General features: G+C 56.4%; 1 protein-coding gene across 1 annotated transcript in view; it reads right to left on the bottom strand.

Moving 5' to 3' along the window:
- Window positions 1–27,420, bottom strand: part of LOC122364369 (histone-lysine N-methyltransferase MECOM-like) — a 56,970-nt gene that overhangs the window by 14,180 nt on the left and 15,370 nt on the right. Inside the window, exons 2-5 of the mRNA XM_043334676.1 lie at window positions 25,324–25,448; window positions 22,326–22,526; window positions 3,651–3,779; window positions 3,232–3,340 (exon numbers count right to left, since the gene is read on the bottom strand). Coding sequence (XP_043190611.1) covers window positions 3,232–3,340; window positions 3,651–3,779; window positions 22,326–22,526; window positions 25,324–25,448 — 564 coding nt within the window. The remainder of the gene's footprint in view (window positions 1–3,231; window positions 3,341–3,650; window positions 3,780–22,325; window positions 22,527–25,323; window positions 25,449–27,420) is intronic.

Genomic DNA, 27,420 nt, shown 5'->3' with positions numbered 1-27,420 from the left:
CCCCGGTCGCATTCCTGCGCGGCACCGGCCGTCGGCCCATCTGTCGCCGGCGGCGGTGACCGGTCAGCCGGCGGCGCCGCGGCGCGCCGCACCTCGCCGCGCCGCGCCACAAAGCGCGCACGTGCCGGCGCTTCCTGCTCTTTATGCGACTGTCAGTGGCGAGGCGTGTTTGTGTTCTACGCGGTGGCGGACGTGGCCGCGCGAGAGGCGCGCCCGCCAGTGACGCCGCGTGATGGCCGAGTGACGCGTCACACTGGGCGGCGGACGCGTCACGTCGGCGCTCTGTGGGGCCGTCTGCGGTCGACACGGCCGCTGAGTTTTGCGAGCTGGGTCGGGTGATATAAATCCCGGCGGCACTCATCCTCGCGGTGGCGCCAGTCACGTCCATGTCACGGTTTGATTCGGGAGCACCGCGCGCATGGCACGCCTCGCGGCTACCGGCAAACGGACCGCGGTGGGCGCGTCTGCTCCGACACCGCGCGACACGGACCGGTGACTTGGCGGGCGCGAGCTAAAACACGGCGCCCATTAGTGCCCGCGCCGCCGCATTGGACGCCCTCCCTGGGCGTCGGCGTCGCCCCTTGACCCTCGCCCGCACATGCCATTTTCCCATCCTAGAACGCACATGGGGGGGGGGTTGCCACCCCCCCCCCCGCGCCATTTCGTTCCTGTTGGAGATAGAGCTTAGCGGTAAAGACCAAAAAGATTCTTTGGGAAGAGACGAATCCAATGATATCCAGTTTTACCTTCTCAGGTCAGTCATTGACCTTCCAGGTCAGGTCAAACTAAAAAATGTTGCTGTTTTGGGTCACCGTTGGATAGCAAGTGCGCTGCTTATCAAATACCGATGACGATGCTGTTTTCTGGTGCCAAGCCAGCTAGAACCTCTTTGTCACACTACCCGACCAGAATTTTGCTGCTGAGGTCATTTCAGGTCAAGTTAGGTCAAGGTCAATTATATGTGTTTGTATGTCTGTGTGTGTCTGTGTGTATACTGATGTGTGCACCGATTGTTTTGGGTCCATATTACATGAAATCATGATCTGAGAAGCTTTTACCAAAAATGCAGTCAAAAAACTTCACAAAAAGTAAATTCAGCTTGCCTAAAACGCAATTATCTTAGATGACCTAGGTTGACCTTGACCCTGACCTTGACCCCTGTACATCGTCGAACAACATGTTCCATGATAGGTGGGAGGTAAGACTGGCAAAAAAGGCCGAAATCAGGGTGTCAAAAGCTCACAAGGCCCATGGCAGGCGCAAGACGTTGAGAATTGGCCATTTGGGTCATGACATGACCTGAAAAACAAGGTCATATCTCCGAAACCGAAAATCACAGAAACTTGAAATTTTCAGTAGACCTCAAGAAAGGATAGAGGAGCAGCTATACGAAAAATCAGCTTTCTAGCTTTAAAAATGTTGAGTGCAGAGCAGAAAGACTACCTGGGGGGTGGCAACCACCCCCCCCCCCCCCATGTGCGGGCGAGGGTTGAGGGGCCAACGAGAGTATGACCGGGCGTGACCGGCGACCCCCGCCGGACGACAGGGAAGAGCGTCCTTTTCCGCCGCCTGCCGGTTCGCGAAGCCACCCCCGGTCGCCGGAGCACCCACCACGCCCGCCGCTTCCGACATCGCGCGGCGCGTCCGCGCGCGCTTTTTCGACACTTCCCGCGTGACGCTCGGACCATGCGAGTCACATGGACATTCCAAAAAAGCCGATTGGCCGTGATTACATTGCGATTAGGGCGCGCGCTCAGCTGTCGGTGGCCGCTTCCGACGCGCCGGTTTTATTGGTTTCCTCCTGACTTCCGGAGAGGGACGGGCCGGAGCGGAGGGCGCCGAGGGACGGCTGCGACCGGGGCGCTACACGGCAGCGGAGCACGCACGGCCCAGCTGCCGGCCGGCCGGCCAACCGGAACAGGCTGCAACGGACGTCCGAGCGGACCGGGCCCGAGCGACGCCACCGTGAATAGTCACCGGTGACGCGGCGGAGGGGGATCTGGTCAGCGTTCAGACCACGTCGCGCTGCGGCCTGTTGGTGCGACCTCCCGGCCCCGCGCCCCGCCGAGTCAGACCCACAGCCGGAGTCAGTTAGCGCGCGGCAAAAAACGGGCGCGGTGACGCGCGGTTCGATGACGAATCAGGCGTGGTGTGATTACCGGCCTGAAAGGGCTGCTTGCCGGCGACGTAATGACCGCGCCGGCGGCGGCCACCTGCGCCGTGCTAACGGGCCGCCGCCGCGGGCCCCGCCGCCCCCTGTCCATCACTGCATGCGCCGCGGAGCAGTGATAAAGGGTGTGCGACTGAGCGCGGCCGCATACACCGGTCGCTGTCTCCGGCACAGAGGTCTCCCGGCAGCGCCGACCGCCGGAGACCGACGCACGTCCGCAGGTACCAATTTGGTGCGACAGCCGGCACCATTCCGACCGTCACGCCCGCGTCGCTAGAGATCATTTTCTCTGATTTATGATGGGCGCTTGGACGGTCGCGACGCCGGCGCGACAGGCGACAGCCGACGCGGTGATTTATTTTAATCGGTTATCATCTGTCGGTGAATGGAGCCGGCAACAATAAATCCATTACCGGATAGACAATGATGGAGTGAGTCGGAGTGCAGCGCGCGCCGCCCCCACGCTCAGATCGTCGGCATCGATGGAGGAGGCGGCCGGCGGACGACGCGGCCGTCAGCCTCAAATGATGCCGCGTCACAGTCGTCCGTTGGCGGTGCAAGCTGTGCTTTCCAGCCGGCCGACACGGTGGCACAGGACAACAGAGCCGACATTACGGTGGAATGGCCGGCCGACGACCACCGCCGCCCCGGACAATGGGGCTGACATCCAGCGGGCAGCCGACACTGATAATGCACGGTTTGAGCGGCCGACTAATGCCACCCGAGGTGCCACACGTAATGATCCGGCCCGGCCCGGCTGGGACGCATATTTCACCGCCCGGGGGTAATGGGAGGCGCCGCGGCACAGCGCTGTACAGCGCGGAGGAGGGGTCGAGTCATGATTCAACCGGTCTGAGTACCGAGCGGTGACACGACTTCGCTTTTGTGCCGCGCCACTAAACAATGCCTCCCGACAGTATTGATTTTGAGACCTAGTAGCACTTCGTGGTCATCTACATTTAGGCCAAGTCAGAATATGAATCACGCTAGGTATGATAGAGAATTCATGTAATGTCCATGCCATGTCGGTGTCAGAAATATTCGCAAGCAATGGGGCTCACCTGAGTTATCAATGGCCGAATCATTCAGTTTGTTGAAGAGTATGGGAACCTTCTTTCCCAAAAGAAGCTCGGTACCAGGCTCGATGTCCACTAGAGTCTCATAATAAATCTGAAGAAACAGTGACATAGGTTAGTCAAACATGTGAATTAAAAAATGTTTTACTTTGCTCCGGTAGCAATTAAGTCATACCTATACGGAGTTGAAAAAGGGTAAAATTACGTCAATGCTTTTGCCAAGTCAGTTAACTAAACAGACATTCTGGTGAGAAGCTAATGGCAGGCAGGAAAAATTGTAAATTCGTTTCATCACATAGCAAGCGTTTCCGTTCTGCGTTCTACTTATTTTACTTGCTGCTTTGAACAGAATAACGTTACTTGTTCTGGCACTCGCACAACGTGGAAATAATATCATTTCTCACCGATCCGAACAGAAGAATGTGCTGCACATTCTGCTGCGACAGATCCGAGGCCGACGCGACGAACCTCAGCCAGTTACCGAACTCACTGCCGTCCAGGTAGCTCTTCATGTCCGTGCCAGGAGTGGCGATCTGCGGGAAGAAGAGTTCCCGATGTTAGTTTATTCGCACGGTCGTTGTCAGTTGTCACTTTTATATAGAAAGACTAAGCTGGAGAGTGAGACAGAGGCGTTGGTCCCGCACGTCTCATATAAATATAATGCATTTGGCTATCATCAATAAATATGAAAATCTCCTATAGTGTGAACGAAATTCTGCGATAAAAATCTGATCGGAACAGCAGCAGTGCAAAATGAATCGTATATCCGTCGTTTTAGAACAACGGCCACTATCGGGCCGGGCCGCCGGCGGCACCCCGCCGCGTTAAGATTCACTGTGTAGCCGTTCGTCTCCTGCTAGCGCCAGATATTGAGTGCGCTCCCCGCCAGTAAAGTGTTCTAAGAGGCCCTGTCATACGCTCCAATAAATTCGGTACGTCCAAAAGAAATCGATTTCCGGAGGTGGCGGCGCCGCGCACAGCGAGGCGGCAGCCCAAGACGTTAGTTCGGCGACGGCCGGCAGATGGCAGGTCGATCGGCGCCTGGACGCCGACTGTGCCGCAAGACAGAGTTGCTACCGGCACAGCCTAGCAAGAGTAATTAGCAAGAGTCCGCGTAGTGGACGAGATGGCGTGAAAGAGGCATATTGCTAGTGATCTATTGATATAAGGTAATGCATTTGACATTGAACCTGAAAGTGTAGTGACTGTAAGCCACATGTTGTATATTCGGTAAGGCAAACGAGCAACACAAGCTTCTTAGCTATTTTAAAATGCTTGCAGGGACCCCACGGTGGATTATGTTATAAGCGCATGACTTTCTTTATCTGATTGAGTGATGATTGTCGCATGTTTTGACTATGTTATACACGGCTGTTGCTGATGTTATCTTAAGTGTCTTATATAGTCAGAGCACCCTACCACATATTTTATCATAAAGAGAGACGGTCATTATTCATCGGCGCCGCGCGTCTGTTGCTGATTATTACCCGTGTATCCGACAATGGGGCACAAACAACCGCTCCCGACACGACCGATCAAATCAGCGACTTCTGTGTGCGGCGTAACAGCGCAATCGACGCGCTGTCTGCGGCCTAACCTATCAACCAGCACGTGCTTCTCGACAGGGGTCCGCCGAGCCGGGGGAGGGGCATCCGGCGCCGGCGACCCCTTCAATGGATACCGCACAATGTCAGACATAATGTTGTGATTTATGTACAAAAAGGCGGGCGCACAGAATACAATGATTATTTGGTTGGCGCGCTGCGCGCTCGCGGCATTGTTGGCAGTAACGGCTCCGCGGCAGTCGGCACAGTCGGACCGATTGTGGCCGGCCAACCGACAAAAATGACGCCACCCTCGCGGCCGGCGTGCGCGGCAATTGAGTGATGCTATCGGCGACTGCCCAGCGGTGGGCGTCCAGCCACAATGACTGTGTCCGCGCTGTGGGCGCACACAGCTGCTGCCGACTAGGAGTTGCCAGGTATCTGATCACACTCCCAAAGTTTAGTTGGACGATTTATATGCAGGCTCTTTCCGCCTTTCGGTTTTGTGTTTCAACTCATGATTAATTTCCTCCTCATTTATTATCAGCGCAAGGGCGTGAATCGATACAGCTAGCTCAAATAGCATAAGGCGTAAAATTATGGCTAGTAAAATATAACCGTATTTGTCAGTCTCTTTTCAAAGTCCGTTCTTTACGTTATAAAGTTCGCGTAAAAAAGCCGCTCCAGCGCTCATGTATTCTACTTCAAAGTCTCACTTCCTTCTTTTTCCTCTATCTTCCTTCTCCTTCCTTTTCTTCCTTTCTCTTCTGTCTTGCCCTCCTTATCGCCTCTCTCTCCCTCCCTCTCCCTCTCTCTCTCTCTCTCTCTCTCTCTCTCTCTCTCTCTCTCTCTCTCTCTCTCTCTCTCTCTCTCTCTCTCTCTCCTGCCGTGCAATACCGCTCCCACCATACCATCTCAGCCAAGATGGCGGCCATCCTCGCGACGGCGCTATCGCCGCGAGCGCAGCGTGATGCGCCATTTGAGGCCATTAGTGGCGCGCGGCGGTGATTGCGGCGCGGTGTCGTCGTCGGCGGCGACTCAATGGCGCACCCCGCCGTCGGCTGCTCTCGGCTCGTCTGACTGATGGTCTCCGACAAAATGGATAACCCGTGTTGTCGTTCGGCGGCCTGAGAGAGACGCCCCGAGCTGCGGCTAGGCCGGGAGGTAAGATGGCGAGCTGCATCACTGGCGGGGAGAGCTGACGGGCCGGCGAAGGGAGAGGCAGAGTGGGAGGGCTGGGGAGAGAGGGCAGCGACCCAGTGTCGGAGAGGTCAGCACACCGACCACAGAGCAGAAGAGAAGGGAGAGAGGTTCGGTAAAGAGCAGTAAGGAACGAAGGGAGAGTGGGAGAAGAAGGCGACGCCGTCGGATGGAGAGGGGCGTCAGGTTTAATGGCGGCACTAGACGAGAGCGGTGGGGTGGGGTCGGGGTCCAGTACTGCTGGACGCGAGGCGGGGCGGAGTTCAGCACCGCTGCTACCAACCGGAATGTCGGAGAGGCATTGTGCTCGCCTTCTCAGGAAAGCTGAACCACGGACAGACGGGTCGTCAGACCGACAGTAAAACCAGATTGGATCTCATGTCCGAGACGAGATGGGTGAGACGTGAGCACTTCGCGTCAATAACAGAAGGTCAGGAGGGCGTACAGCGCGATGTCCGAGATTTGAGAGGAGCTTAAAGTGAAATCAGTAACGTCTAACTCTCGAAAACAAAAGAGAAATAAAATTCACAGATATGTGTCGATCACAGAAGAACGTGCATGGTTCGATATAGTGTATGCTTATTGCTTATGCTTTATGTTGTTAGGATTTTAAATGACCTTTTCCTCGATAATTAATGGGAAATTCAATAAAAAGCAAATATTATGTTGTTTGGCAAATTTTCGAACAACAGTTCATTCTCAAGCCACATGAAACAATTGACATGAAAACATGAAACAATTGAAACCCGACACATCAATTGTTTCATGTGGCTTGAGAATGAACTGTTGTTCGAAAATTTGCCAAACAATATAATATTTACTTTTTATTGAATTTCCAATTAATTATCGAGGAAAAGGTCTTTTAAAATCCTAACTACATATATCAAGATGTTCCTCGCTAGAGCACTGCATACTACTTCTTCATATGCTTATGCTTATTGCATAAGCAAATGGAGGACGTGTTGCCTTTGTGATTCTAGACAGAAGCTTGAGTTTAACTTTCTGTAACCTGTTTTTGTTGATAACTTCTGGTGTTAGCTATCAATGAACAGGAGTAGAAGGTATCATCGATTGTATTGTAAGTCTCTCCCCATGCACAGTCCAAGCCGGTCCCGCTGCTGCGGACAAACGGTTCCAGAGTGAGATGGCGCTATTTGAACAGCGCTGCAATGGCCGGAGATCGCCAGTAACAATGACCAGCCGCCCCTCTGACCACCGCCACCGGACCCCCTCCCCCGCTCCCCCTCTCCCCCTCAGCTCGGCAGCGAACCGGCGCGCCAATCGCAGCCGGCCCATTCAAACGCGGCCACTAAATTATTAACGACGCCGGCTGGAATCACGGCTGTGCGGTCCGCTCGGCCGGCAGACAGATGTAGCGGCGCCGAGCGAGGCTGTGCTCCATCAGAACCATCGCCGGCGCTCACCGGCGAGCACGCCAGCCGCATTAATGTTGCATGGCGGCGTCACAAAGCGAGCCGGCGCCGCTGACCACGCAGATAATTAAACGCGAGCCGGATCGCCGCGGCCCTCCGCCGACTGTCAGCCCGAGAAAAAATCGGCCGGCACGCGAGCCGCGTTTCGTGGCCGGATTTGTTTGAAATCGCGCTGAGCCCTCGCGCTAGAGTGACGCGGTTGCATGCGCGCGACGGTTGAGAGCACCGAATAATGGCCAGAGTCAATAGCTGAATGGATTAGCGATAACCGTGAGCTGGGGATGTGTAATGATGATCCTGGGGGTGAGCCATGGACGGACACTGTCTAATCCAGGCGATATCCTGGCATTGGAAATGCTTGGAGGTCTCGGTCGAAATCGGACATCGGCACTGCGGCAGTATACCAAACCAACTAAGTTTGTTAACTGAATAAATTTTGATAGAATAATTATGAGGTAGCTGTCAGTTAGGGCTAAGGTGCTTAAAATGGCGAATTAATTCATTCTTGTAAATGAAACTTGAAACGTTGAAAAACATGCAACTGAATGCTGTTTTTCACTTAGCGAATAAATCAGTTTCTCTCACTTTGCTGTTTACTGCAGACACCGTATGCTCGTCTGAGCTTCGACTGCCACTTATACATCGCATCATTATCTGGAGCTCTGAGGTCGGCCAGCCGGACGGTCCGGCGCCGCGCTCCTCTCCGCACCTCACCTCTGACCCTCACCGTCAGGAAGAGAGGCCGGCACGCTCCGCCGCCTCGCGCGCCCACAGGATGCAACCCTTTGACGTCGCATTGTGGTCGCGCCGAGACTAATTCAACGACAATGCGCCGTATGCGCCACTAATGGCCCGTCCGCGCGGGCCTCACCGCACGCCGGAAACAGCTCCGCCAGCGGCGGCACGTGCTCCGAGCGGCGGTGGTGGTGACGGGGCCGGCGGTGGTAGCGGCTATTGTAGCGCTCACGGCGGGCGGCGGCCGGCCGGTCGGCAGTTTATCTCCGTCCCAGGACCGGTTCCGGTTCCGACCCCGGGTCACGCCACATCGGCCCCGGAAGACAGAGGTGTCGCTGATGGCGCCGGCAGAGCACTGAGAGCAGGGAGAGAGCGGAGGAGCGGACGATAGGAGCGCCGATCGTCGACAGACCCTGAGTGAGTGAGCCGGCTCCGGCGGACGGTGACGCCAAACGACCGAGTGCACTTGTGGGGCGGCACGGCGGGCGAGAGAGTCGGCATTAGTGGCTATTATGGACGGCAGGCTCCCCCGACCGGAGCCGACACTGTGACGAGCGGCTCAGGGGAGGAGCTCGCTAATTAACTGCGCGTGGGAACCGCCTTTGATGTTGATATGGGATTACGCCGTGTTTGGCGGCACCCTGTCGCAAGGCCATATATAGACCCTGTCGTCGATGGGGAGCACTCAGGAGCGTTTAGGAAGCCTCACTTGTTGTAATCACTAATCAAACCAGTTGGGTAGCCGGGGCTTCCTCTGATATCGCGAAAACACCAACAGGGGCAGATGGTATTGATCAGGTATTGGACGATCGGCTTCTGAAGTTAGCTGACGATAAAGCATTATTATTGCGCATATGTCCTTTAGGTACGACTTTTCTCCTAGAAGGTTGAATGGAAGCTAAAGTGATAAGCTGATAACACCTTGCCTGCTTCTTTAGAAACGAATGCGTCCAAATCAAATCTGTAGGTACTGAATGATATTATGTGATGAAAAAAGTATCGGATAGGTATACAAAAAAAACTGTCAACAATGCACACGCACGCCGAGATAGGCGTAGAATAAAGTTTGCTTTCTCTCGCTACGATACAACAGTGGCCGTGTTCAACAGCCAACCGGTCATGAGTCCATAGCGATGCGGTCATGATTCCGCCGCGATCCGGTCATGATTCGGCCGTGATTCGGGTCACAATACACGGGCACGTGGTACGCCGCCAGCCGTCCGACCTCGCAGCAAATCACGTCGGAAGCCCATTATTTCGGATTGGCGGGCAGATTCCATTGATAAAACAAACAGACCATCTGCCGGTGCGCGGTCAGTGCGCTCGCCGGTAATCATCGTGCCGCGCAGGTAATAACGGGTCCATATCGGGCCACATCGGCAGCTGACAGTGTTCAGCGGACGGGGAGGGGAAGAGGGGGCGCCGCTGGACCGCTGCGAACCAAAGCGGACCACAGCGGACCGCGCCGGACCGCGGCTCAGAGGAGGCAGTGAAGCGGGACCGGCAGTTCGAGCCGATAGTTCACCCCAGCGACAACAGGTGGCAGCACATGGTAGTTACCTGTCCGACCGTGCTGCACCTGGACGACACCTGGTGAGTTGTGTTTGAACTACGCCCTGTCTGATGTCTGAGACCTGCGCTGGAACGAGCTGGTGTCAATAAAGCAGAAACAACTCCTTGTGAAAATATCATATATCAAGTACTTATCTTCAAAGAATTTAAAAAAAAAAACTTAATAAAAGAAATCCAACTAGTGGAGGTAACAGTGGACCAGCTCCGAGGGTTCGAAGGGAGGTAGGTAAGTGAACAAGAACCGATCCCACTCACCTATCCAGACCGGACCATTCCGGTGGCGAGAGGTCTACATCCTAAGCCGACTCCGACTCCGACTCCGGAGTCCGGACCGGCTGAGGTCCGGTCGACTCGGTGCCGGCGCCGTCAGAGGACAGGAAGTTTGCTCCGGCCGTGTCGGTCGGCTCTAACCACCGTGTCAACAGGTCGGCGGCCCGACCGACACGGGCGCCGGATGCCGCCCCCGCCCCCGCCCCCGCTGCCGCCCGAGAAACGACGGGAAGTGTGCACCCGCTCGTCAAATCTTATCACGCCACCTCTTCCTGCGCGTCTTCTGCCGCCATCGGTGGGTCATTTTAACTGTCCGGTCACACATCGGGTCACCGTCCGGTCACCTGCTGAGCTAAGTTACCAGCAGGGTCACTGTCAGCTTCTGTCAGCAGTTGCTGTCATGTCTCTGCCCTGTCCCTTAATGCTCATTTACCGGCCAATCCCCGGTGACAAGGGTTCGGGTACGTAAATTTTTCTCCACGTGTCAAAAATACACGTACCTAGATGCAATGCATTCCGTATCCATGACTGCACCAAACTATTCTTATTGTTCAAATATCTAAGACGTTTCGTCACGTGAAAAAAAAAATCATCCAATAATGTTCACGCATAGCCTCATCAGTCCAAAATGCGTCCGCAACATGGTGAAAGGCTTTGAACTTCTTTACGTAATGGGCATCGAATCTTTCGACGTACTCGACGCTCTAAGGGATCTTCGACTTTAATAACTCTGCCGGCTTTTAGTACATCATTAACTGTATGAAAAGCCTCCATCCGACTGCATCCGTACACCACGTGTCGCCAATTAACTCGCCGCTCAGTGGGAGCGACATTCTGCGGAATAATCGCGGCCGACAGCGCGCTGCTGTCTTGATGAGGTCGGAGCGGCGGCCGACGGGCTCGACAGCGAGCTGGCACATCATTTGTGTGAGCTGAGCCGCGGCCGACGCCGCTTTGTGCCGCGACCAATGGACGCCGGCGCTGCGGTCACGTGACGGAGGGTGGGGCGGCGGCGGCGGCGGCGGCGGCTCGGGTCCGACGGGGTGAGGCTCCGATTCGGAGGGATCGGCTGAGCGGCTTGATACGGAGCGGAAGAGTTTAATAGGGGACCTGGCAGCGGGGACGGTGTGTCAATTGTGTCAGGTAATCGGCTTACCGCAGCCAAATAGGCCACTCGGGCCCCACCGCCGCCGCCGCGCTCAGAGACTGGAGAGAGCTTCCTCAGAGCTGAGGCTCTCTGCTGCACTTGAGAGCGCCTAATGAGCATTGGACGAATAATGTCTGGAACTGATACTGGGCCGGGGAGCGACCCTTATGGGGATGTGGTCGCCGGTCGGATAGAGTTGAACGAGTGTTTGTGTTTCCTCTTCATCACGTGTGGAAAAGCAAGATGACGCACGCGGCACGGAACATAATTCATGAAAATAAATCGCGCTTTTTCGGTCAGCCTTGCATGTGTCCACTAGATTTGATCCGTGCACTACAGCCGCTATCGTCGTGTGCGCCTTAGTAGGGATATTTCTTTATTTACATATGTAAATGTGTCACTTATGCCATGCGCACTGCGCAGTGCTTTTTCTTGCCTGTCCTTGGCTCAGATTGAAAGCCTTCGATCCCTAGAGGCTAATCGATTAATCTGCTTAACCCAAAATTTTGAATACAAACTTATCGGTGAACCACAAAATCATTCCACAGGCGGTTTAATTTATTCAAATCCATGTCAGGCGCAAAATGCATTAAAAACAGCCAGCGTGGCGGTGTGGCGGACGCGGCCATCCGCGCTCGGCGGTACGGTTTGTTTTCATTTCGGCATCTGGCGCCGTGATAGAGATGTCACTCTTGATTTTCCAGGGTGGTGCGCGTGCAAAGGATCCATCCTCCGGCGAGCGGTGACGTTAAATGCCGATATCTATTACCGGAATTTCCCTTCACACGTCGGCTGAATGGGATTGTGTCCGTGCCAGTGGCGCTGTATCGGTCCGGGCCGCGCGCCGGTCGCTCCCTTTGTGACGGCGATTCATTCTGTTTGGCGCATTGTCGCCGCCCGGCGCCCGGCGACGAGCAGCACCTTTTCAAGATAGCAGAAGGCTGGCGAAGAATAAATCTGACAGAGGCGGTGATAAGATAATCAAGCACAGTGTGCGCCTCGTCGCCAACATTTGACGCCGCCAATCAGCGTCGATTCACACGGGAAGACTGTCCGCCGACGGGTCCGGATGCCGGCTCTGTCACTGGCGTGTCCGATCGGCGGGACGGGCCGGCAGCGTTCGCGGCAGCTGCCGTCGCCTCGCTGTCTACCGCCGCCAATATAACACCGTCCCAACGAGGCACCGGGCCGGGGCGGGACGTGTCCCGCCGCTGACACCTGCCCCTGTCCCCGCCGGCAGCCCACGCCGAGACATCATCATCAATGGCCGAGCGCCCCCCGCCGCTGCGCAGGGCACGCCGCGGGGGACGAGCCGCCGCCGACCAGCGCGTCAATGAGACGATCCTTGGCGGCGGCAATGGCGGCGCAGCGGGACGCCGAGTGGGACAAACTCGTCGCGCGGCCGGCCCGCGAGCTGTCTCTGGCCGCCTCTCCGAGTCGCCGGCGCGTCAATATTTGAACGCCAGCCGGACCGGCACCGGCGGAGCGGTACAAAGCGACCGCCGCCGTCACAGACACGGGACGGTGAGAGACTCTGCTGGGCGGCAGCGGTGGACCCGGGCTGGCCGTCTCACTAGTGGGTCACAATCATCACTAAAAGAAGGGTGGCAGCTTAGCAGCCTCATCAATAATATCTGAGCAGGGTGTAGTATCAATCAGAGAAAACACAATCAACACAAGAGAATCGATGCCTGCTTTACGCAGCGGCTTGCCCGACCGGCTTGTTCACCGTCTGGCTGAACATCCGGGAAACATCTTCGTAGAAATCCCGAGATGACGTCGATCTCGTGTGCGTAGTGATACAGACCTCTGAGAACAGAACACGCCGACGCGACCGAACAAACACAGACAGCTGTCCGCATCATCGTCCTTCCGTTCACACGGCGGAGACACAGGACTAGGTATAGAAGGACCCTGTCGTGCCGCGATAACCAGCGCCGCAGGAACGGATGACATAAACCAGTGTCAACAGATTCTGCAGAAGCAATGTCGCCCTTATGCGGCCCAGTCGGACGCCGGAAAGCCCGCAGTCTTGGCCGGCTAGCGAATCTGCCAAGTACAAACCACGATGAGGCTTTTGAAGTTGCCGCCGGGTGTGTCATATCCCCTGAAGCCTGGCTGTATAGCTATCTCCCGATGTGCTATCGGCTATCACAGGCGATGGGTTGAAGCACTTTCGGGGCTTAGAGGCAGATCACATTGTAGACACCTCCCTTGAAGACCTCTTGGCGACAGAGCGCAGCGCTGGTGACTGCGATGGCCGCGGATCATCCCGAGCCGCATGGCTACTGATTTGCCTTTGACCCAGCCGGCCGCCGCCCACGGCAGATGCTCCGCTGCCGCCACCATCTGCGGTCCATCAGCTCTGCCTCTATCTGTTTGCGCGGCTCTCGTGCGCTAATCGTCGGCGCTGCGCCGTCACACACACGGTCACGGTGTCAGGCCGTGGCGGCGATATCTGTCGAGTGGCGCCACCGGCCGCCTATCTAGCCCATCTGCCGGCCGTTTATGGCCGCCACTGCACACTGTGCACATCATCAGACACTGATTAGCGTATAATCACCGCCGCCCCCGCCCCCGCCCCCGCCCTGGCGGCTCTCCTGCCGAGGCGACGATCCCCCTAACCCCGGGTAGCCCAGACAGGGAGTGGCAGACGCCGCGACCGAGGGATTACAGGGATGAACGGGGGCTAACCGGGCACTATCTAACTCGGAATGTCGTGTATCAGCAATGCTTTACTGCCGGGTGATATAAGCTCAAGACTTATCAAACGGTACCAAACTGAATTTGCAGCCTTTAGAACATCCCGAGCTGCACCACTCCGAGGCCCATTAACCGCAGTTCAAACATGACTGCGGTTTCTCACAAGTCGGCGCAGTTCGCGGTGCGTTCCGTCTACATAGACTGTTTTGCCGATTCATTCTTGGCCGCCGGCTGGCAAACTGCCGGAGGCCGCCGGCGGTCGGAGCTACGAGCTCGGGGGAGGGTCGAGACTGAATGGAAAGCTCCCCAGGCTGTTTGAACCAGTCCAATCATCCTGCATACACACCGACACACACACGTGCGCGCGCACAGGGGAAACTGGTCGTCTGAGTCTGGTAGTGCGGCGTTTACATACCTCGGTCTGCCTTGCCAGCTTCAACGCTAAGGCAGCCACTTGACAGGTCACACTGCCCGGTGTGTTCAAACTTACCACCATGTCTCGAAAAAAGACAGGACGGGACAGAGGATGAGAGGGCGGATGTTAGACTTATCAGTGCTGAGGACATGGATACTGAGAAGTGAGAACTCGAGAAGACACTCTTCAAGGACGTGTGAGTCGGCAGGAAACGGTGCCGATTGCCTTGAGTCTTCATTTAGCAGAATCCCGCGGTGTTCGTCACAGACCTGACGAACCGGTGTTGTTTGTCTGGCGTCAATATTTGCCGAGTTTGCATCCCTTTGTCGGTGGCTGCTGCGTATTGCCTATCTCCTATACCGTCTAGCGTTTCGCTGACCTCTCCAGTAAGTGACTCTCCGTCCCTCCTTCTCCCTCAAGCCCACGTGCTCTCCCATCTTCCTCGGCCGACGTCCGCGCACGCCGCGCACTGTTTGTCTGTGTTTGTCGGCGTGTTTGTGTGTATCTGTGTATCCCAGCGAAGCCGAGATGTTAGTCCGAAGAGCGGCAAACCGCACTGGGCTGTTGACTGCCGGCTTAGATCATTGTTTAATAGCGGCGCGGCGCGGGCGGCGGCGCAGCGGCGGAGGCGGCGGTGCCTCTGTGGCCTCTATCGGCCGTGTACATTGGTGAACAGCTCGCGTCTGCCTGTGTGTCTGTGTGATCTGCGAGATCAGACGGTGCGCCGCCACCGCCGCCGGGAAGTGACGCGGCAAATTGTCCCCGGACGGCCGCCGATGACGTCTCTGACGCCGACGTTGACGCCGACGCCGACCGCGGGAAGTGACGTCGAGTTGTCTCAGCCCGTTGTTAGCACACGCTTGTGCGGAAATTGGGTTTGGGCGGGTGTCACACATGTGTCACTATCGCCGGTGAAACTGGCAATCCGGCTCGAAACTCCACTTCCGCCCGATCCAACCGCTGACATCGGTGTAATGTAAAGCCAATGTATGCGACAAGTAATGCGACAAAGAACAGGCGAAACATTTTTTCAAGCTTTTCGGTTATAGTTTAATCTTAAGGAAGTGCTAACTTTCTTAACTAACTAGTCCGATTAACGGTGAAATAATTTTAATCACATTGCAGTGTTACAAGGGTTGCGAGCCTTCACCCAGCGTTATTGATCTTGGTGTTGATGTGAGGCACTTGACGCGATAATGTCCTATCCAAAATTTGCACGTGCCCATTCTGCAAGCCGATTATGAATCATTGTCAAATTACTGGCCCCAAATTCCTCGGTGTCGTATAATAACACATAATGTGTATCGAATTATCCCGGCCACCCAGCGGCCCGCCGGGAGCGGCCCATTACCGCTGAATCGATGTCTTTCCGGCTTCCGTTAGCGCCGTTAGAGGGACGGGGATCGGCGGCCGGCCCGTGTCGGGGCCATCAGCGCGCGCCGGGCCGCCGGTCGGCCCAGTTACACCGGCTGCGCTTCCGGACACCAACTGCTCGTGGACACGCCAGGGGACACGGCGGACACGTGTCCGTACCGCCACTGACAGCCGGCTGTGCCCTCCGACCGCTCCAGGCCGTCGCTGACCCTTATTGAACGACAGGTATCAGACGCCGGCCACACGTGATCCGCCGCCGGGCTGCCCCATGCCCTGCGGTAAAGACAACAGGAACAGAAGCAGAAGATAGACAGAACAGCAGAGGCAGCTCCTTTATTAGGATACAGCTCAGACGGTGGCTGTCTTGATGGCTGCCAAGAAGTATTGTTGGGTATGATCTGATAAGTTTCGTTTTGGTTAGGGTGTCTTATATAACTTTCGCTCTGTGTCTAATATTAGCGCCGATTCCACTGAGAATCATAAAATTAACTGCATTGAATCTGGTTGAAGGGAGGACTTGATCTGTCCGTGCTATGTCTGCTCATCCGTGTTTACCGACTCGCTGCGCAGTTTGGACGGTCCCGTCCCTGTGTCTCCCCTGGGCCGCCGCAGCGGGCAGCGAACGTGCAGCAGCGGGCGGGGGCAGCGGCGGACACACGGCAACATCTCCCGCGGGACCGGTGCCGATCGGGCGCCGATTGGCTCTGTGACCTCTGACACGCGCGGCGCGCCGGCCCGCTCGCGCCGCATCCATATTTGATCGGGTCGTGACACGAGACCTGCCCGGACCGCAGATAGCCATTACGGTGGCCGGCTATTACGGCGCGCGCTACTATTGACGCAGTGTAATGGGGCGCCGGTGCCGTGTCGCGCACCCAATCACACGGCCACACCTACTGAGGGTGGGAGCATTGGGTGGTAACAGCACGCGTCAACAGCGACGGCGACCGACCGAAAATGCTGCCGAAAACTGGAATGTGATGAGGGTGGGTAAGATAATTCAAATATTCGTGATCAAAATATGGATGAAGAAGGGATTTACGCTTCGATTTCGCAATGCAATTTTACCTTTGGCTATCACTTTCATAGGCTACACACATTCGGCTGAGCAATGTCTCCTCAATAAGTGTAGAGCTATAAAAGCTCTGGGCTAATAATGAGGTCAAAGGAAGGCGAGTTCCAACGCTCTGTCGCCTCCCCTAAGCCGTTAGTGAAACGTGATCAGTGCACGCAGCGGGTGGTCGGTGCTCACACTTGTTTCAGCGCGTCCCTGCTGACCGCTGGCTATATCGCTATATCTCCCCCGACAGCATCACGCCTCATCAATCAACAACCTGTTTGAATTTTTTCTCGCCCACGCTGGCTCCCACGGCGGGTCGGTAGCGACCCCTGTGACACCCCTCCCCCGAACCCCCTGGGGGTGCGCCACTGGGAATCGGTCTTCATCCCCGGAGGGCCAGACAGCGCGGCGACGCGAGACACGCATCATTGACCGGCTAATTTCGGCAATTAGTCAGCGCGCTGGCGGCTCGTAACCCGCCCCGGTGCTTCGCACCCCTCGCTGACGCCCTACCGATGGGCCCCGCGGGACCGTGTCAGGACGAGTGTCAGGGCCGGGGCGGTGTCAGAGTGTCAGCACATAGGACCCGTCGCTTGCTGGTATTCTGTGAGTGATACGCCGCGGCATTGTCCTATAGCGTGAGGACGCCCGGCCGCTGGTATATACTGACATCGGCGGTGGGCGCGCAATTAAAAGGCGATTTGCCATTACCGCCGGACGATGGTCGCCACGCACGCACACCGCACAGGGCGATCGCTGCACCTGATATAGCAACCATAGCAAACAATCAGAGCTGACACGGCAGCACTAAGGTGTGGGAATAGCAAGAATGCTTAGGTGCAGACTGCAGATGGGTCTGAAAGCTGCACATTACAACGGTTGTTCCCAATTCTAGCGAAACATAGCTTAAAAAACTTTAAACGAAATATAGCTGCTCCTGTTCTGTAAAGTGAATCTTCGCAATAATGTATTTGAATTTGTGAAGAATATTATTGTTCTATCTTCATAAGACATTTAAACGCTCTTCAAATTTAATTGCACAAAAATGTCCTCTAACTAACTAGTTATCAAACTGAAAATTTCGGATTACATATTGCTTATCTAGTTTCTGCCTTTGTAGTTATCTCCCATTCCCATCCACGAGGCCTCCCTCTCCTCTCCTCTCCCGTCATTCTCTCCTCCCCAGCAGGGAACCGGTGGCATGACCGTCAATCCCTCCCCGCCCCTCCCAGCCCCGTCGACGATTAGCCCGGGGCACAATCGTTCCGGTTCCATCTCCCCGCGGCGCCGACATTGTGCACCTGAATCGGAAGGCACCGACCTCCTGAACACCCGAGGTGCTGAGACAACACCGCTGACGGAGCCGGCGGGGTGCTGAGACACGACGATTCTGATCGGACAGGGGAGCCGATTCTGATCGGACAGGGGCGCGCAGAGATCGGGGAGAGATGGCATATTTGCCGCCGCGGGGCGCCGGAGCGACAGCTGCATCGGGTTGGGTCGGGAGAGGGCGAGGGGCTAAGCGAGCTACGGGAATTACATGAGAGTAGATAAAGACATTGCAAGAGGCGATGGCTGTTGTTGCATCATTCATGACGCATAATCATTATGCTTTACTTTTTAGCCGCCAACTTCAACTATGATGATTCGAGATTGACCTTGCATTTAGCAAACTGCGTCTTGAACAAAAAAAGGACAGCAAAGTGAAATCGAATTGGGTCTGATCTAGACACCCGACGCTGCGAGTTCTGGGCAGACATGGCGCATATGCAATATGAGGGCAGTTGAGTTGATACTCGATACATTGACTGCCGAGTTGGTGGGAGGGGTCGTGGAGTCCTCACACCTCGCCGGCCGCCCCAACCCGTGCACGTCAGGTCGTCGGCCATCGCGCAGCGGCCGGCTGTTTTCGGCCGCGCGCTGACCAAACACCGGGCCAGCTTCGTTTGAAGTTTCCCCGTCACCGTCCGCGTCGGCTTGTTTCAGCAGAATAAACAGCACATCGAGCAGTTTTTGCTCGTCGCCGCGGCTTTTAATCACCTGGTGCAGCGGTTCGTCACAGCTGGAAGCCGTCGCTAGTGACACGGACGAAACCGGGCGCCAACTCGGCGAAACTCGCCAGAACAGAACGTGACATTATTGCCTTTCCAGTGGCTTTGTTACCCTTAATCTCGGCAGTGGTCGGCGGCGATTGGCCTTATCTCGGCGCGGCGGCGGCCCGCTGTGTTGTCGAGTGTGCCGAGCGGTGTATTTATTTATCCAGGCGTCTCAGCGCGCACCAGCAAACACGGCCGACCGCGGTAATTGGGAGTCTCGGATGGGGTGGCGGTCCGCGGCGGCGCCGGACGCACCTCTTGGCACGGGTCTGTCAGATGGGGCCAGTTCGCGCCGCGGCAGTAGAGCGGAACACGGCCCCACCGCTGGAGGACAGTGCGCAGTGGGTCGGCCCCGGCGGTGTGACGGACGCCGGGCACTCAGCGGTCGGCCGGCCGGACCGCCCGCCGAGCGACAGAGACCCACCGTCTGCGCTTCTCAGCTCCCCTCCTCTCCGCGCGCCGCCGCCAGACGCTTTGTGCCCGCGTCGAAATCATTTCCAGAAATCGTATGGTTTCTATCTTTTGAGCGGGCGGCGCAGCGCGCTCCTGAAAGGTGCCACTAATGATGACGTCTCGTACGCCCTTCGACCGCGCGGCGCCGGCACAAAAAGGGGGCCGAGGGGGTACGGCCAGCCGGCCGGCTGTCCCACGCCGTTCAAAGGGATCATTCAGAGCCGGCGATCTTCCGTAATTGAGGGGAATCTTTTCAGCCGGCGCGCTCGACAGACCGTAAATCGTGTGTAACAGTTTTCCTGAAAACGCCACAATGTGGCTCGTAATGAGCCGAGCGGCGAGCCGCGCGGTTTACATATTTCGCCCATTATTGGCGAGCGGCGCGGCGCTGCGGAATTTTATGAAGTGGTAAAATTGTCACCTCGGCCGCGCCGGAGGACGAGCGGGGTGAGCCGAGCGGCTATCTCATCAATGGACGCGCATTGTACTCGGGTGTCTTTGTGTGAACGATCCCGGCCGACGCTGGGGCTTCTCGCTACCAGCGGTTTCCGGCGCCTACCTGGAGAGGTGTTCACGCGTTCGGCTGACCCATTCAGCTGCGCTCCGTTCGACCCAGCTCAGGTTACGTCCCGTCAGGCATAAAACATGGCCTGTATGTGAAAGTCTTAAAGCCTCAACTCACTACCAGGCGCAGCATGTTCTTTTTGCCAGCAACCTGAAGATAAGTTTAAGTACAGCATTAGTTGCTGTGCGTTTGCGTGCAGAAGGTTCAGTTTACTTTTTATAGGGACTCTCCCTGTACGGTGTTGAGCCTCGTGGAATACGAGCCGGTCTCTACTCGGTTACTCATCCCTTACCAGGATGACCACCCACTTTGTCAGCGTAATCCGTTCACCTTCCACCTCAGCCGCATCACCGCTCCCGGAGGTGCGTGCGGCAGGGAGAGGAGGGACCGAGGCCTGGGCCGAGGTTCCGGTCGCCGCGACCGACCCATTGTCACCTCAGCCGGCGGTGGCTGGCGTTTATGAGCGGTGAGCGCCGGACACCAAAGGCGCCCCTGTCAAAGGAGCCGACGCCGCGGCCGAGGAAAGAGCGAGAGGGGAGGCGGTAACCTCAGTCGGTGATGGGTCATTATTGATGATGTGTCCAGGAACTCTACCGCCGCACGCCCTCCCCTGCGCCGCCCGGCCGCTACCTCCGCTGCGCCGCCGCCGCCGCCGCCGCTGCCGCCGCCGCGGTGCCGCGCGGTCGACTGGACGTCTATTTGGGGTTTGTCCGTCAGCGCGGTAGCCGCCACAAAACGTCCCTTTGAGGTGTGAGTAATGACGCCAGGGATGATTAAACGGTCTGCAACCACGTGCCGACGAGTCGGCGGCATCATTAGCGCGTCTGCGCTAACGAGAGGTGGCAGGCGGTCGGCCGTCCTCGCCGGCCTCCTCCCGTCTGTGAGGTCGACCCCTCGGACCGCGGTGACTGACAGGTGATGGTCGCAGGGGGCGGAGGTCAGGTCACCGCACACGGAGACGTCGAGAGAAACGGACGGTGACTGATGGACAGAGGGTCAGAGACTCAGGATCGAGTCGATAAATGATGGAGAGTCAATACTCAGAGTTATGATCTGACGGATAAATCGGGAAGAGCCACGAGACTCGAGGTTGTTGATGAACGGATGGTTCAACGTTTGGAAAATATGCGGAATCAAAATCGATATATAAACAGAGACAGATGCCTCACTTTTGCATGACGAGCAAGCAAGAAATGGACAGCGAATGGGGCCTGTTATAATCCCAGAATTCGGATACCGCCAGATACTATAGACGGACAGCGGAGATCTACACCGTGAAGCGTCAAACGCGTGAGAACTACAGTCGCGTTCTTCCATGGGCTCAGAAACGGTATGAAAACATCCATCTTCTTCCTTCTGGTGTCCCACAGCGCAGCCTATAATTCCTCACAACAAAACGACGTTTCCCGGTGAAATACCGTGAGGAATTCCCAGTCTTCTCAGATCGGCTGGCGAGCAGTCTGCCTCCGCGCGCACAATACATCAGTAACGAACGGTCCTGCCTGGCCTTCTCCTCCCTCCCTCTCCTTCTCACTCCTCTCCCCTCCCCGCGGCGCCAGATGCTCCGACACACTATCTCTACACGATATCACTTTGAATGCCGTTTTATTATCCGTGTCGACACGAGGCGCGTCGATCCATCACTCGCCAGCTGGCGCAGATAGCTTATTAAACTGGCTGCTGTCGGCGAGCGGCGGCATCGGCCGCGCTCCCGAATCACCCGGCACTTTGTCGCCTGCCGACGATCGTCGACGCCGACGGCTGCGATCGTCGGCAGCGACGGCGTCCATCGGGGCCGACGGCGCTGATGGCTCCGATCGAGACGGACCCAGATATTTGATCGAGCCCCGACCGGACCGGGGAGAGACGACAGAGCGGGGAGAGAGCGGAGAGAGCGGAGACGAGTCGCTCGGAGGAGCGCCGTGGGGGCGGCCACCTCTGCTGCCGACATATTTATAAATTCATTTCTTTCATCGGCGACGTGTCATCGTCAGGCGCGCGGCCGGCCGGGCGGCGCGGCGCTATTCCGCCGCCAGTGATTAGCTGCAGTGGGGGTCGGACGTTCGGCCGGCGGCCCGGGACGGGGCGGCCCCAGCCCGCTGCACTGACAGTCGGGGAAACACACCAGAGCTCGGTCGATCCGCCGAGCTCCGCCGAGCATCATAGCGAGACTCTTCTGGATGGTCTGTCCAAGGCCCTATTTCACGGCATGCAGCTTCCGCCACTACCAGATTTTGGCGCCCGGAGCAAATAACTTTGGCGATTTTGTTTATGTTTCGATGGAAATCGAGCACCAATGCCTGGTAGCGGATGGTAGCGGCGTGTCGTGAAACAGGTTCTAGCTAGGCTCCCTGTGTCCCCGGCCGTCTGAGGAGTGAGGACCCAGCTCCAGCAGTCTGAGGGCTCGCCTTAGCAGTCTGAGAACCCAGCTCGGCAGTCTGAGGACCCAACTCAGCAGTCTGGGGACTCAGGTGGGCTCGCTGCATGTACTCCTCTGCCATTTGTGACTCACCTCCCAGGCGAACTGTTCGTGGACCGGCTGTGTGGTCCAGTTGCCGAGGAACGGTCCGAAGCGGCGGCCGGCCTCCACCCTCAGCCGTGTCCAGACTCCCTGTCCACCGCCGTCCTGGCCACTGGCGCGCACCTCCAGCTCGGCTGGGATCGAGGTCATGGCCAGGTGCAGCTGGTGCAGGTAGCGAGCCGGCGCCGGCACCTGCGCCAAGGCACAGGTCACAGGTCAGCCGGGTCGCAGCAGGCCTCACAGAGATTATCACAGACCTCGTCGCTTCATGCACCATCACGACAGACAACTGGTGGTAGATGAGCCTGAATCAGCGCTTCCGACCCCAGTTATAGTTGGGTAACAGATCAAATGCAGGCTACAGCCCGTTCCTAGAACATCATGAACCCCCACCCACCGCCCCACTCTGACATACCAGTGTTCGTCAGTACGGTCACCCCCGTGACATCAGCTCGGCATTGTTTTCATTTCACCGAGCTCGGAGGGGGGCGGGGCAGGCGGGTCGGGTAGCCAGCTAACATGTCATGTGTCACGAGCAGGTGCACAAGTGGTGACCGAGTCTCCGCCGGAGAGTGAGGTCGCATAATCACATATACATGATGATGTGAGAGGAGGTCGAGACTCGAGAGGGCAGAGAGGGTGCCGATTGGCTGGATGGGATGTAGGAGATGGAGCCTCAGAGGTTAGATATGTTACGGGCCAAGTGCGAAGGCTAGTCCGTTTGCGAACGGACTAGTCCATTCGCGAATGGACTAGGCCGTTTTCGAATGGCGGTCCGTTTGCAAACGGACTAGTCCGTTTGCGAATGGCCGGCCATTCGCGAATGGCCTAGGCCGTTTGCGAACGGAGGGGTTTGTGGCGTTGCACTTAGCCGCCGGAAGCATGGATCCTCGGATTGGGGTACGATTCCGAATGAATGGGGGACCGCTGGTCGATGCAGGGGCGTCGCCGACGGGGGGGGGGGGTCGGAGGGGTCCGGACCCCCCCCCCACACACACATTCTTGAAAATATGCCGGTCCGACGCCCCCCCCCCTCCCCCCCCCACACACACACTTTTGGCCACGAAAATCGATGAAGAATAAAATAAAATATTTTAAAAACGATTTTGGTGCATTCTCAAAATAAAATTGTCTAAATCCGAGGAGTTTTCAGTATTTGGCGGGGATTACTTTGACTGACCGTCCGACCAGATCCCCTAGTCGAAAATCCGTGGCGACGCCACTGCGTCTATATGTTTAGTTTGTTCTCCGGAGCCAGGGGCGCGGGAACTACTTTCCGACTGGGGAGGCACACCATAATAGAGATCAACCTAGGGTACCCCCAAATCTAGTTTTCTCACCGGTTTTAGGCCATGTTTTTCACCCCTCGGCTTTTTCAACAAAAAAGAAAACATTTGCAAAAAAGGTGTGGTATTCCGTCTCAAAGCTGTGGGGGCACCGCCCCCACGGCCCCAGAGTTGGGGGGGGGGCAAGCTGCCCCCACTGCCCCCCCGGCTCCCGCGCCCTCCGAGATCTGCGAGCTGGCGCAACTCTGGGTTAAGGTCTCCACACACCTGGTCCATTCAGGATGCGACTTTCCGCTGAACCCTGCACAACGCGGAAATTATAGCAACGTGTTGCCGCTGGCCAGGCTTCGGCCACCGATCTGGATCTGGGGAGGTCAAATATCCCCGTGACCTTCGAACAGCAGAGAGTCGCGTGGTGTGCGGAGACCATTAGTACCGTGCTCCAGGCTCCCCGCTGATGACCCGACCTGACCTTGGTCGAGTTTGTGGCGCTCGATTCATTCTGCTCTGGTGTGGTGTACCGGGACGGTGCGGCTTGTGTGTGGTGAGTGCGGTGCGGTGAGTGTTCGAAAAACTGTTGTGTTGCATTGCATTTAACAATACGCGCACTGCAGGGGGGTTGCTTTCAACCCCCCTGTGGTTTTCACAGATCACTAGAAAACGGCGGCGCGCAGCAAAGCCAAATTTTGTATACCTTTTCTCCCATATTCTGCGCACATTGTGTGAAAATGCTGACTCCAGATGACCTAAGGTCAGGTCACCAGGCCAGGTTAAGTGACGCCACCTCCGAAAAAGTTTGCACTTGCACCAAAGCTACAGCTGTTGAGCAATCGATATGAAACTTTCAGGATGTAGTAAGGGTGACACTGACCCGGTTTCCATGGGCACTTTGAGATGACTTGCCAAGTTGACGTGACTTTGCTGGATATTTCGCACTTGGCCTGACTTCGCACTTGGACTGGGAGCATAAACGCCCGTCCATTCGCAAACGGCCTAGGCCAACTGCAATAACGCACATGGACTAGTCCATTCGCAAACGGCCTAGTCCAAGTGCGTTATCGCACTTGGACTAGGCCATTCGCGAATGGACTAGCCTTCGCACTTGGCCCGCAACAGATATATAGATGGTGGATAGATACCGGGACTGTGTTAACATTGAGGTCAGGTATAGAGGTGGATAGATGTCGGGAAATGGGAGATGGGATCAGTATCCATGAGTTTTGAGCTAAAAAGCAGAAGATTGCAGTTAGGGGTTCAAGGTAGGAGTGGTTACGGGATATGTAGATGGCTAAGGTGAATGAACCAAACTGCCCAGAGCTGGTTAACGCCAGTGGTTCTCTGGAATCGCGACTTTTTATATCGAATGCCGTTGGCGTTGCTACCAGTTCCTGGATATATGTCAATGCCCAATGTGTTGATTGTCAAATGAGCTAATGGATTATTTTTACAGCCGTGTAAACCCATCTTGCGGTAGGCATTTGATTGGATTCACTTCTTACGCGTTCCAATATCCTAGTATTATATGAGGGGGCGATTACCAAGCAACGCCACTCAAGATTCTGCAACATCCAGGGTCGACCTAGCTCTGCAGGAGTTTTTATTGCAGCGAGTCCCGACAAACTCTCGATAAACTCCCGGCATACTTCCTACAAACACCCGACAAACTCCAGAAAAAAAACTCTAAACCCACTCCCGAAACTCACCGATCCGTTGGTGCGGGAGATTTCTCGGCCATCCTCCTCCTCCGTGGAATGGTAGTTGTCGGTGGTGGCCTCAGAGAGGTCGGTCAGGTCACACGAGTCGTCTCCAGTCCCTCGGCCGTCGGCAGCTGAAAGAGACGGGGTGCCAGGTCAGGTCACGGGCATTGAGATACCGGGGCACACAGCGGCCGGTCAAGTCACAGATCCTCGAATACCGGGTCAAAGGGCGCTAGTTAGGTCAGAGGGTCCAAGGAATATGTTTTGTCATTATTCATATCCATACGTCAACGGTTAAAAGGATGCTATAGTTCCATTTTGCAATGCTGCTTACGCTTAGGCATTGATAAGGGCAATTTGTATGCTCCTAAACATATTTCACTCGCCGCTTATTAAATGGGCCAAATAGGTCATAAACAAATGAGTGTCATTGTTTTACATCGCTGATGCGGTCACATCACTGTAAATGCCTCCTTTGCCGATACAGAAGTCCGCTCCAATCAGTCTACACGCCCCTGCTACCATCAAAACAGCCTGCGAGGCTCCTTTAATAACCGGTTCAGCTGCGACCCTGCCATCCCCTCCGCCCCTTCGTGCAATCGCCGCCCCGCCGACACTCGCAGTCAATTGCCAAATGACCAATCGTTCCGGAATTAAACGACGCTCGCTGCTCGGTTTGATTCATTGAGTCCGTTCCGGCGGCGCAGTGGGGCCGGGTCGGCCGTGTTTGTGCGCGCCGAGCTCCGGACCGGGCGGGCCGTCAGTCCGGCCGGCCGTTCCACCGTGCAGTGTGTTCGGTCACCGCGCCTGTCTAACCCCATCAACAATGCATGCGCTCAATTGTCACTCGTGAGGCCTATTGCCACCGGCGGTCGGCCCAACGGCGCTCCGCTCATATTACTGATAATGAAACAGCCCGATGGGCCCCGGCGACGAATATTGATGGCCGCATTGGCCGCTGCTCAAAACGCGCAACCTTGCAATATTCATGCGAGTTTTTTCGCCGGTGGCTTAGCTCATCATCGAAATGTGACTGCATTATTGGAGGTATTGACTGCAAGTCGCGGCTGGTGACCGCCACAATAGGTCGGCGCCGCTCGCTGCGAAGGGGTTTATCGAGGCGCTGTCGGAGTCGACAGTCCCCGACCGCAGCCGGAGGAGGGGGTGGGGATGTCAGCCCCGTGTCAGCCGGCCTGACACCGAGGGAGCGTGACACTCTGTTGACATAGGGTCGGTAATCGCGGAGCGTGTGCCTCGCTGCCCGCTCCTCACCCACTAATTGCTCAGCACTGTAATACAGCGTCGTCACGCGGCAACGTCGACGGCGGCGCACCCCAGATTTACCGCGCCACTTGTGCCGCACGCGCGCCACTGCTCGCCGCACTGCCGCGCGGCGCGCCATGTTTGGCGCAGTGCGCCGATTTGTCAGCAGCGCGTGTTTTAATGTCGTAAGCCTGTGATTAACAGAGATCATATGTTCAATTAATTTGCGACGAAGGGGAAAGAGGCCAGAAACGGGGACGATAACTCTGGCGGGAGCATTAGGGCTGGAACGGGCCCTCCTCTGCGCACCACGCGTGGATTAAAGCCTGATCCGCCGAGGGACAATATTCTTCTCTAATAAGCACCACCTATCCTGAGGCGCGGTAATTATTGGATGTAAAACTGTGCTGCGGTTAATTGGTGGTGATCATTGACAGGTAAGCGGTCATTTCGAACGTAACTAGCAGATGGTGGTCCGCTGTCCGACACTAAATCAGAAGCCGATTGGGTATATGATGCAGACCGGCCTCGCTGACCAACCGACCAATAACTGGAGCAATGCAGGACTGAGCGACTTCCGACCGTGGCCTGGAGCCGACATCGAACCCTCAGGGTACATACATGGTGGGTCACGTCAGATGTGGAACTCGATCGATGACGTGGGGATCGGTGTCGGAATATATCAGCGCACGAGCCGAGGTAATCGCCAGGTATCCAGTATCCTGTAGATAATTTGGAGACGAAATAATAATATGATGAGTCTCTCGAGGCACAGCGTGACTGATGGACCGGCGTTCAAACATAGCTCAACGGATGTCCGTGGAAAACCGGATGACACAA

This window comes from Amphibalanus amphitrite, unplaced genomic scaffold, assembly GCF_019059575.1.
Source record: "Amphibalanus amphitrite isolate SeventyFive unplaced genomic scaffold, NRLGWU_Aamphi_draft 000672F_arrow, whole genome shotgun sequence".
In the NCBI taxonomy this organism is placed as follows: domain Eukaryota; kingdom Metazoa; phylum Arthropoda; class Thecostraca; order Balanomorpha; family Balanidae; genus Amphibalanus; species Amphibalanus amphitrite.
The sequence above is the reverse complement of the archived record's forward strand: the minus strand, read 5'-3'. Positions and strand labels throughout refer to the sequence as shown.